The sequence below is a fragment of the Protomyctophum bolini genome (assembly GCF_963924005.1).
Source record: "Protomyctophum bolini genome assembly, chromosome: 21".
Lineage (NCBI taxonomy): Eukaryota > Metazoa > Chordata > Actinopteri > Myctophiformes > Myctophidae > Protomyctophum > Protomyctophum bolini.
The window spans coordinates 9,337,395-9,349,989 of record NC_137882.1 but is presented as its reverse complement, the minus strand read 5'-3'; the positions used below and the strand labels follow the sequence as shown (position 1 = coordinate 9,349,989).

The 12,595-nt window shown below is 38.8% G+C and overlaps 1 protein-coding gene across 2 annotated transcripts; it reads left to right on the top strand.

Moving 5' to 3' along the window:
- The first annotated feature begins 366 nt into the window (after positions 1-366).
- On the top strand, positions 367-12,439 carry LOC308336751 (receptor-type tyrosine-protein kinase FLT3-like). Of its 2 annotated transcripts, XM_080794280.1 has the most exons (24): positions 367-528; positions 1,576-1,658; positions 2,964-3,097; positions 3,337-3,467; positions 3,690-3,813; positions 3,965-4,107; positions 4,348-4,523; positions 4,997-5,132; positions 5,410-5,584; positions 5,847-5,947; positions 6,277-6,391; positions 6,953-7,164; positions 7,268-7,377; positions 7,505-7,637; positions 7,893-7,997; positions 8,096-8,206; positions 8,566-8,716; positions 8,915-9,003; positions 9,210-9,340; positions 9,483-9,605; positions 10,029-10,140; positions 10,253-10,352; positions 10,942-11,047; positions 11,570-12,438. In XM_080794280.1, the coding sequence occupies exons 1-24, from the start codon at positions 504-506 to the stop codon at positions 11,780-11,782; spliced, it is 3,039 nt and encodes a 1,012-aa protein (XP_080650406.1). In that variant the 5' UTR covers positions 367-503; the 3' UTR covers positions 11,783-12,438. The 2 variants fall into 2 exon arrangements, with proteins under 2 accessions (XP_080650406.1, XP_080650407.1); XM_080794281.1 differs by lacking the exon at positions 8,096-8,206 and having other exon boundaries at positions 11,570-12,439.
- The last annotated feature ends 156 nt before the right edge of the window (positions 12,440-12,595 follow it).

The window sequence follows — 12,595 nt, the reverse complement described above, 5'->3', positions numbered from 1 at the left end:
GACTATATTAAATAAAACTAGGGCTTCAAAATACAGTCTCACTTCATTATCAGTGATGTAATTACAAAAAGCTTGAAATATAGTATTTTTTTTTACATTTACTATATTTTAATACATTTTAAATGGGAGGTTTGAAATATTTGAAATAGAACAAAAAATTAACAAAAAATATGACATTTAAAAAGAAAAATCATAGGCCTTGTATAGGCTACATTGAAATTACTTAATGTCATACGCCTACAGTAGCCTAGTGCCTTGACTTTATTTCACTACCGTTTCCCCTTTCACATTCGTGACATGAGGTTTTCTTTTTTTCTCTTTTCTTTTTTAAATGAGTTGTTAACTAACTATAGGCCCAATTAACTTGATGACATCACTATTGCAACTTCCCTTGTTTATAAAGGCACGCATTCGTCCTCGCGCAATCATATTGATAATTTCTTGGGGCCATCCATCCTTTGGGCTTTGACTATGTGACAAAGAAAGCGACAGAAGTTTTTGCAATGCGGGGAAAGGGGACACTCGTCGGTGAGTCCGATCGTTTCTATTGCATACCAATACAATAATTGCAATGCAACTGATGCTTCATTGGGGTCGTGGATAAGAAGAACGTCTGATAAATGGCTGAATTGTTATTGCAAATTGTTTTGGCTGAATTTAAAGCCTGATTTAGCAGCATATTTAATTATCGTGTTTTCCAAGATGATGCATAGCCTATAAGCTATAATTTATGTACGATATTAGGCTACTTATTATTTTTTCGTGATTATGTGCTGGGTGACTGATTTCAGTATGTTTCTATAGATTTACTTATTTACTCGTTTGAATCTTGATTTGATTGGGTGGTCTTTTTATTGCTTTTATTGTCTTATTTGTATAGCCTATTTATAATTAGATGAATTCATGTAGATTGTTCATCTGTTCCACCATATTTCTTTCAATATCTTTCAGTTTTCTCTGTACTGAGTTTTCACTTTGTGTTCTTGTTTTAACTTGTTCTTGAATTTACCTCAATTTAATATGGCTCTATTGTTATTTATTTATTTGTATCCTGCTTTTGTATCGGTCAAAGCAGTTTCTTATTGTTATTATTGCCGTTATTACTACTACCACTACTAGCTACTGCATGCTGCTACTATAACTTGAACTAAATTATTAAAACATTTAGCTAGTCCTATTTAGAAAGCTTGAATGGACTCAAAGGTTTTGGACATATCAATAGTGGCAAACATATGCCAAAGACAAAGAGTCAGAACAGATACATAGACTAGAAGGAATGATACTTACGTCAACCCATACAGAACATGAATTTGCAATTATGGTATACTGTAGCCTATACTTACTTCTGTATTAAAACACAGTTTAAGTTTACATAATGAAACCATTTTTCATACTGTGTAGAAGAAGTTGAACTGTTGTCCTTCAACTAATAACCCAAGTAATTTTAGTCCCATGTAATTTAGCGTCTCACTTTATAAAAGTGTTTGCGCAACACCCTAAACATATTATGGTATGTAAATATTCAAGAGACAAATTCAAGAGTAAAGTAGCTGATAAAGTTTCCTGTCTTTCAAGCTGTGCTCCTGCTGTGGGCTGTCACAGTTGATGGTTTCGACAGAGATGCAGTCCAGAATCTGTCCTGTTTACCCTGCCAGCAGGTAACCGCCTTTCAGATCAATGTTTTGTTCACAGACACATTATGCAATATGTACTGTACCCTATTTATTATTATGCACAAAACCGATTTTGTGTTTTCGAGGTCTTCCCTGAATCATCTATTTTACAAGTAATAATAAACAGAACACATTTGACCTCATTCAGGAATAAACATATTATTTCAAGAGGGGGGGGGGGAATCAAGTAGGCCTACAATTTAGTGTTATTCATACACATACAATACGGCTGTACGAAATGCCGTTCCTCACAGACTAAGGTGTGGCATCAGTATGGTCTACTGGTGTACCACCCTAACGGAACCAAGTAGCCACCACAATAGAGAGAATAAAATACACGAAGCAGAATAAAAACAGTGGGGCCTGGGCCGGCTGAGCATTCCAGGCACGGCTGGTAATCCAGCCTGACAGCGCGTCACAGGTTCGAGTCTCGATCCTGACAACCATTGCTGCGTGTCTTCCCCCCATCTCTCTCCCCCTTTCCTGTCAAACTACTGTTAATCTATCAATAAAGGTAAAAAGCCACAAAAATATCTTTAAAAAAAAGAATAAAAACAGTGGATAATAAGCAATATGATTATCTCACAGTGTAAGGGGTTTTTAGCAGTCTACACAGCAGAGTAATTAGCGTCTCACAGCTCCATACCATGATGAGACCCATGATTGTCTAATACTCTTCGAGTCTACACCACCCTCCCTAGACCAACAGTGGTTGGTTAGTGACAGAGACATGGAGGAAATTGGCAACATCTAAAATTGGGAAAATAAAAATGCAGTATGTCTTGGTGTTAATTATCACTAAAACATACTGTATATTTTTATTCCATGCTGTGCTTAAGCACATCATGGAATTGTAACACATACATGTTTATATATCTACCGGTATACACAAAATGCACAATGAGTTCACATAAGGAATATCTACAGGTAGCCTAACATTTGAAAGCAGAACTTTGACGATGTAGCCTATACTATTTAAAAAGTTTACTGAGACCAGTTCAAGCTTGACTTCCCCTTTTTAAGACACTTGCAGTCATTTCACTACATATCTAAAATACAGTTTTCTTGTGTGTAGTCATACTGTACAGAATCCACATACAGTACCATCATTGTTAACACTTACAGATGCATTCTCTTTTCTGGTGTGTGGCACTTCTTGCAGCTTTACTTCTGTGTTGTCTATTCAATAATCCAAAATGCCAAACATGTTCCCATTATTATGTAGCTATAGCTAAATACAGTGAACACTGTAGCAAAACACACCTATCAACAATAATAATTGTATTTCAGGTACTCTATCTTCATCCGAATACCTCTGGTAATGTGGATGTGTGTGCTGGTAAGAATCTCAAAATCGTCCTACAAAACTTCTCTGGAGATCCTGCCTGCAAGTGGAGCCTAGGAATGAATCCTGCACTGACAATGTGAGTGAGTGTGTGTGTGTGTGTGTGTGTGTGTGTGTGTGTGTGTGTGTGTGTGTGTGTGTGTGTGTGTGTGTGTGTGTGTGTGTGTGTGTGTGTGTGTGTGTGTGTGTGTGTGTGTGTGTGTGTGTGTGTGTGTGTGTGTGTGTGTGTGTGTGTGTGTGTGTGTGTGTGTGTGTGTGTGTGTGTGTGTGTGTGCTATGCTATGCTTCGACTGCCATGACAACAGCATCTTCTTGCAGCAAAGGGAGTTATGAAAATATCCTACCACCACTTTCGGAGAGGGATACTGGGGAATATACATTGAAATGGGAAACAACCGATGGCATCAAATCCTCCCTGGTTATACATCTCAATGTTCTCAATGTGCACAGTAAGTATATCAGCGTTTGTCTCGCTTTAGCCTAATATATGCTCACATCGCATGATACCTTGTCACCAAGACTTACATTTTTCCTTCACAAATTTACAGCAAGCACACATGACATCATGTCAGGAATACAATATTAGAGTTTTGAATGCTGAAAGAAAACGTAGTAACCTATGATAGACCATGTTTACCGTAATGTAACATTTCACCTCTGATTATTTCCAGAAAGCCCCATGATACCAAAGTTGAAACTGAAAGCCCCAAAATCTAAAGGGCGTTCTTTGCTGTTCCTGTGCGTCTCATCCGGCTGTCCCAAGCCTACAATCAAATGGTCCAAAGACTTGCAGAGGTCTGGGAAAGGCATCACACATAATATTTGCTCGCAAAATCCGGACAATTGTATTTAATTTATTGTCTGTTAACATTAATCTTTTAAAGAAAATATTCATATTTCATCACTCTCCCATGTAATGAACCATGAAATGTGTCTTATTCAACAGTGGTGGTGTTGATGGGCAGAATCTTGATTTAAACAATGGAACGGCAGAGAGCACCATTAAAAGTTCAAGATATATCGAAACAACAGTGATGTGTTGTGCCTCCAACACAGAGGGGAAAGAATGCTCCCAGCTGTATGACTATGGTGATGCAGTTAGTCAATAACATTACAATAATCATGGTTGTATTAAATTCTAACTGCAATATGCCTAATGCAGCATTAAATTGGTTAAAACATTGGACCTACTGTACACTGCAAAATTAATGTTCTTCTGCAGTGGCAAGGAAGGGGAAAGAAGGAAGAAATTGAGCATATTGTAATATAATAATATATAAATAATATGGATTGTTTTTGACATGAGCCACTTGGCTGCTTGTCTTTCAGACATGGATAGTGATTGGAGGTCAGACGAAGAGGCTCCACGCGTGACTCTCAGCCCTGGTCAACCCCTGCTGCTTCGCTGCTCAACCACAGCCTGGGAAGCAGCAATAGAGTGGGATAGAAACAGTCAAATAATAACTAGCAGCACAGCGCCATGTTTTGGGAACAACACGGAGGAGGTACAGTATAACTATAGTACCAGTATCAGCAGTTTCTCTTGTGCTCTGTCACGTGAACTCAATAGAGTTCTGGAGGGTTCCATTTGCTGAGAAGGATATAGGGGGGAATCCATGCCGCTGCGTTTGGTATCCTACTGGTCATAAATTGTTTATCACCGCTGTTCTTGTTTTTTAACCCTGCTTTTGGTCAGACCGAATTATTTAAATACATGCCTGATATGTCTGATATTTAATTTGTTTGATATCACAATTGACAATATCATGAACAATTATGTACATTAACCACATTAACATGACATATGTTCTTTCGCCATTTGTCATATAAGACAAAGTATTAAGTCAAATTAAGACAAAGTCATTAACAAAATGTTTCTTTTACAAATCAAACCAACAATTCTGGATCTAAAAATATCATAACATTCCTCCTCCATTCTTCCTAATTAATTTAATGTAACACTATCTTTTCCCTTTAGATTTGCATAGCCGATGATATGCATGATTACAGCACAATGCGCTACCTGTTCATTGACTCTGTTACTGAAAACCACAGTGGAACATATACCTGCAGAACACAAGCCAGAACCAAATCTGTCCGTGTTCAAGTCCTGGGTTTGTAGAAATAAATTCCTCATTTCAAAAATTGCCATAATGGTCATGGTGTTTTAGGTCAGATATTAGATGGATCATTTTATATTATACACGTATACATATACTATACAGATATATTGGAATATAGTCTACTTATTCATTACTCTCTTATAAGAAGAATCTGGAAAAAACAAAACGACTTCTTAGCTACCTCTTTTATTTTTTTATCGGCAGAATCTGCATTGTTTGTATTAGTTTGCATTGGTTTTAGATTGTTCCATTTCTTGTGTGTCCTCAGATGAGGAGTTCCTCTTTGTTCAGGTGGAGAACAACAAAACCATATCGGTCAAGGACACACCCTTCTGCTTACAAGCCGATGTCTCCTCTCACCCTGTACTTCAGAATTGTGCCTGGGAGGACACAGAAAACAACAAGACTGACTGTGTCAGGCCCACGCGGTTATGGAAGAACAGGTCATTAACTCAAAGTGCTTCTTACTGAGATGCAGTTTCTATGCAAGGGGACATTTAAAGTTTAAAATTAATTGGAAAAGTAAACTAACTAGTTCCTGTAATTTTGGGTCAGAGAGGTTTAGGATGAATGAATGGATGGCTGGATGAAAGAAACATACATCAATATGTTGCTTTGCATACAGTAACTAAAGAATAAGAACCGTCAAGTCAATGATATGGGGTGTATACTCAAACAGGTGTGTGTACATGGCTCTTTCCTCAGAACTCTGACGCTGTGTCATCAAAACAAATCTGGAGAATATAAATTACACCTGAAGGCAGGCAGAAAAACAGAAACAAAGGTCATGTCAGTGTGTGTGGCGGGTAAGATGGATTGATTGATTTTTGTATTTCACAGTATGTAGAATGGGTACATTTCAAACGAAAGCACAAGTCAATATAAAAACTGTTACTTTGAGGACGAAACCGAAAAGCACTATGGTTCCTCCATTTTCAATTAATCAGAAAAGTGTGTGTGTGTGTGTGTGTGTGTGTGTGTGTGTGTGTGTGTGTGTGTGTGCGTGCGTGCGTGCGTGCGTGCGTGCGTGCGTGCGTGCGTGCGTGCATGCGTGCATGCGTGACTTTTTTCTTCTGGAATAAATACAACTTGCATACAGTGATATCTATGATATGTGACTTTACCTTCATTTCAGATGAATCATTGATAAAATGCCATTGTGACCATAATGCTCTGAACTGCTCCTGTGAGGCTATAAGTCCTGTCCCAGTAAAAATGACTTGGATGTCCTGCCCTCTGGCCAATGACAGGTAGGTCTTTCCCCAGTGCTACCCAGGTCAGAGGGTATTACTTTATGCAGGGGATATAAACTAAACTTCAACACACTGGTTGACTTGTTTTCTATCAATTACACACCCCATGAAGCCTTGAATTGATCGATATTGTTTTGTTTTTGTCGTAGTCCTAAGCTAATAAGGAGACTCTTTTTCTCATCAGATTATTGGCTCAGGAATGTGACAAAAAACAAAAAATATCTCATGAATTGGGTGAACTACTCCTTTAAGGGCAATTCATGTTGTGCACAACAAGTGTCACACAGAGTCAGAAACATGTAGCAGAGGAACGTTGCAGACCTCAGAAAAAAAGGTTGCAGATGCTGTCAGATAAATGTTTCCTTCCTTTTCTGTTTTTTTCCCTCCTGGCTGTCAGCAAAAGTAGATTCAAAACTTCCTCCGCCAAATCAAAATCATCCTCCGCTTACAATTTGTAACACTGTTAGCCCTTTTGTCAACAGTTATCTCAGGCCATACCATAGAGATGAGGCGCCGCTGTAGGTATGAGAACATTACCCTGCTTTGTCTCCTTTACAGCTGTCAGCCAGAATCCACTTTCTGGACAGAGATACCACATACCACTAAAGAAGACTCAGATCTGCGCTGCAACAAGAAGCTGAGCAGCTCTCTAACCAAACAAAATGAAGGCCACTATGTTAGGTTTTGCTTCATCAATTCCGTGGGCACTCGGTGCAGTGATAAGTTAATGTACCGGTACTATGAACCTCCAAAGCAACAACCGTCCAGTGGTGAGAGACGTGTTTTGCATTGGAATTTGTTTATGTATTTACTGTGCAACTACGATGAGTGCTGTTAGAAAGTAGTGGTCATAAATAGCTCTGCTTCTTTCAGGTTCAGATAATGTCGACAACAACATTACTGCCCTGAAAGCATGCAGTATTTTCCTGGTATGCGCTTTGACAGCAGTGATTATTGTGCTCATGTACTTTGTGAAGAAGAAGGTATGCACACACACACACACACACACACACACACACACACACACACACACACACACACACACACACACACACACACACTCATTACACCAAAAGCTCAAACTGATTGCACCAAAAATCTTCTCAATAGAAACCTAAGTACCAGAGCCAGCTACAGATGATCCAGATGGTTGGGCCTAATGACAATGACTACATTTACATCAACTTCAAGGACTTTCAATATGACCAGAAATGGGAGTTTCCCAGGGAAAATCTAGAATTGGGTATGACTGTTACAGTAATGTCTAATGCATGCATAATTAATGTCTTAGCTGCCTGGTGATGTGCAGTCATGCAGCGTCTGCCCTGATTTGTTAGACAACTAATGCAATAATGACAGTTGCCAGACATATTTTCTTTTACATTGCATCTTTCTCTACCATAAAAACTGTTTTCTTTAAGACAATATACCCGTTGGAATAGAGTCCATTATAAATAGCCTCACAATGCTTACATTATGCTGTATGTCTGTTACCAAGGCAAAGAGCTGGGCTCTGGGGCCTTTGGCATGGTGGTCCAAGCTACAGCCTATGGCATCGACAAGCCTGGGGACTCACAGGAGGTGGCTGTCAAGATGCTTAAAGGTCAGTGTTTGAGATGCTCATACCACGTGTAACCTTTTAAGATGGTGTTTAGATATACAGTAAGTCAAGCTGATGTGGTGTGGTGCTTGGCTCTGCAGAGAAACATCAGTCAGAGGAGAAGGAGGCTCTGATGTCAGAACTGAAGATGCTGACTCACGTTGGTCACCATAGCAACATTGTCAACCTACTGGGGGCATGCACTGGCTCAGGTACCAGACCCAATAATGAGGGCAGGCACTATAGGGCAGGGCACAGTACATTTACAAAGAGTAACTGCCAATCAGGACCATCAACGAAATACAACAGACTGCTCTTCAAATGTGTTTAAGAACAAGCACTTTTGTGTGTAAGGTTGTCATGCAGTAGACCAAATTACATTTGTAAATGTATTTTTTACTCCCTGAAATGAACAAACGCTGTTTCATAAGTAAAATGTAGGTCCCCCTTTATATTATATTTCTCATTATTACTATTATTATTATTATTATTATTATTAATAAATGTAATAAATAATAAATAGTAAACACCATCTGTCTGGTTGGCATGACATGATTTTTTTGTCTTATAGGGCCCACATACCTGATCTTCCAGTACTGTTGTAATGGAGACTTGTTGAACTACCTTAAGATCAATAGGGACCTCTACCACAAGTCTCTGACCGATGCCTTCAACAAGGACCGTTTCAGCAACCTGTACAACCTGCCCGATAAAAGTTCTGGGTAGGCCTACAAACCTTGGTGTGTGTGTGTGTGTGTGTGTGTGTGTGTGTGTGTGTGTGTGTGTGTGTGTGTGTGTGTGTGTGTGTGTGTGTGTGTGTGTGTGTGTGCGTGTGTGTGTGTGTGTGTGTGTGTGTGTGTGTGTGGGGGGGGGGGGGGGATGGACTGTCACTAAACCTTTTAAGGTCTTTGCCTTAATAGTGAATTCCAGAAACCAGATGGACATTATGTGCCTATGTACCCGGCTCTCCTCAACCAGAACTCCTCTCCCATGGACAACATGACTGAAGGTAATTTACACATTTTACAATATTATCCACAAAATAGTGATTGTGATGTGTTGTGAGCTTGTATTTCTGCTATTGTTGCTAGGCTATTTTTGATTGAATGTTCCTTTTTTATGTTTACCTATAATAACACATAAAACAGGGTCAGCCTGGTTAAAACTAGAGAAACAATGTATTGCAGTACTCAACTGATCCTTGTTTTTATTCAGACTCAGAGAGCCTCGTGCTGCATGTGGAGTCAGAAGATCAGCCAGAAGACTTACATGTCCTCACATACAACGATCTGCTGAGCTTTGCCTACCAGGTGGCCAAGGGCATGGAGTTCCTTGCCTCTAAGAATGTAAGAACACACACACACAGACAATATGAAAAACAAAGCTCGTAGTGAGATTAGTGTTTTATACTGCAAGTGTATATTGAACCTTCAGTTTATATGAATGACAGGGCCAGAACTGAACATAACTGTTCATTGCTCCTGTTAGTGTATCCATCGAGACCTGGCAGCCCGGAATGTTTTGGTGACCAAGGGCAGACTGGTGAAGATTGCTGATTTTGGACTGGCCCGGGACATCGACAATGACTCCAACTACGTTGTGAAAGGAAACGTAAGGGACTTTTTTATCTCTCGTTTAAGGACGTTTTCAGGAATATATTGATTGATTGATTGATTGATTGATTGATTCAAGTATTTATTAACAGTATGCAGAATAGGTACATTTCAAGCACAACTCAATACAAAAACTGTTAACTGTGGACAACACCATAAAGCATTAAACTTGGTTACAATAGGGTCCACCATTCGTGGATTACCTTGGATTCCCCATCGATGATGTCACTGCTATTTTGTATTTTATCATGAACATTAGTGAGGACCATTATAATGAAGATAGGTTGAAAAGTGATGAAGTAGTCCTTAACATAACCCTTTATGTGCATTTACGTACATTTGTTTACTCACTGTTATTTACATCTGGGTGCGGTCCGTCATTGCTTCTACACATGTGTATGTAAAATGTGCTGTTCTCTAGGTGCGTCTGCCTGTGAAGTGGATGGCTCCAGAGAGTATCTTCCAGGGCATGTACACCATGCAGAGTGACATCTGGGCCTACGGAATACTGCTCTGGGAAATCTTCTCTCTTGGTAGATGACTCAAGCATTATCCAAACAATAAATATAAGCATAGACAAACTTGTATCCAAGTCGATTACAACATACAGTATAATATTTAATATATTTTCTCTGGCTACCTCAGGTGTCACTCCATATGCTGGTGTAAAGGTGGACAACAAATTCTACTCCATGATTGAGAGAGGGTTTAAGATGGAGTGTCCATACTATACCAATGAGTCTGTGTAAGTATTATCAATCCATGTATCAATCTGTCCCAAATTAATTCTAACGTTGTATTCTATTCTCACAACTATGCTATCATATCCATTTTAGAATAGATAAAATGAAGAATAACAGCAAATATGCATAAAGAGAAATGTGAGGGCATAAGCCAGATCAGAATATTTATTGCCGTTATAAATACACATGCATAAAGTTATCCAATCGAGGTTCTACCACACTACCTGCAACTGTGTTTTGCTGTAAATTTGAGTCCATGCTTGACATGTTGAGGTGCTTACACAGCGAGATCAGTCATTGTGTCAGTCCAGTGTGCGGTGGCATTTTAGGTTGCGTTGAATGGGCAGCTAGCCGTATCAGCCCTATTGGGACTAATAACAGGGAATGAAAGGCTGGATATGTGAGAAATATAGATTATCACTCTGGGCATCCTTCGTTGTACACGGTTATGAACCAAAGGCTGGTGTATCAAGAAATGGCTGCGTATATGATAAAAGCCTGTTAGCAGCCACTAAACTCTCAAGGGTTTTATAGCTCTTCAAATACAGATGTCAATGCATGAGCTCAATTTTCATTCATTGGCTGCTCTAGGTATGAGATTATGTGCATGTGCTGGGACCTGGAGTCTTGCAACCGGCCTCCGTTCTCCAAATTGGTGAGCTTCATGGACGACCAACTAATGGTCATGGAAGAGAAGGTAAGCCTTTTCTACAGATGACCCACATGTTAGTTTGAATCTTGAGGGTTTAAAGATTGACCCATGGAGGTGAATTTTTTGTTCAATTAACACTCAGCAACAATAATAAGCCTGCAGCCCAGTAGCTATAATATTGCTTAAGGGGGAGAGTTAGTGTGCCGCCTGATTTGACAGAAAGTAACACTATAACTTAATTTCGGTCAAATTACGCGGAGCACTTGGACACATCAAGCGGAGCACCAAAGCTCCGCGACACACAGGTTGGGAAACACTGGTCTAGCTGCTAGTATAATGTTTGCCTGCATCCAGTATTGCTATTCTTTCTGCTAGACTTAGCAGAATGAATAGCAACTATACTGCAGGCAAACAGTACAGAATATATATACCCATGTGATGATGATGATGTAACAATTGATTTAATACATTAACATTGTCATTAAACAATACCATTGATCACAACAGTGGCAAAAATATTTCATCCAATATCAGTTTCCTATAACTATAAGGTCCCTCCTCTTTCAGCTCTACCATAACATGCTGGACCAGAACTCCAGTGATGCACTTTACCAGAACACGCCTGCTGTGTTGGACATCTCAGCCTTGACCAAAGAGAGGGATGATCAGTCACAAAACCTGTACTGTCTGACCTATGCCACTGAAGAAATGAAACCACCACCCACATCACACTCCACAGCAGCTGATGATAAATATATGAAACCTACTGAATCAGAGTGAGATTGAGTCCATGATGGAATTGAGACCCATTTGTATCGCCAAATGTAGCTATAAAAGTCTCATCAATCTTACATTTATATTCATGCAATTTTATTCATATTAATCTCCACTTGCTCAGAGGCTTTAGTTTAGAATGTGCTTGCTTTTATTTTCCACGTGATTAAAATGTCAGTATTCTCGAGGTATATCTTTGGGTTTGAATGTCTACTGAAATGCAACATTTATATTCTATTTATACAGATTTAAGTTGTATTTGATATTACTGCAATGATTAAATTGTATCTGTTTCTTTGAGAAAGTGATTCTAATTGGACTTGTATATTATACAGTATATTTTTATATTTATTTCTATTTAATTTAGTAGACCTAGCACTTATTAATACAACAATTGAGATTCAATTTCAGTGTTCGGGTGTTCGGAAATTAATCAGCTTGCAAATGCCGCTATACTTCAGGCCATATTACAATTTTGTACACATTTCTAATCTAAATATTTCATAACTTTGAAAGATGATTTATACTATGCTCATGTTTTTCTTCTGATTATAATTTCAATAAAGTGTTTCAAAACCATCTTGAAAAAAATAAAATGTATTGGTAGGCCTATACTGATCATCCGAAATTCCGAACATAGAATCATGGATATGTATTTCTATTAGTCTTTGTGCACTAGATGACGCCAGAGTCCCAATGTTGGCATTCTGAAAATGTTGCCTATATGCATAATAAATAGGATTTAATATAGGCTTCGTGTTTGTGTGGGACTAACTAAGGTGGTCATCTTAAAACTTTTAGGTTTAATTTTACAAAGAA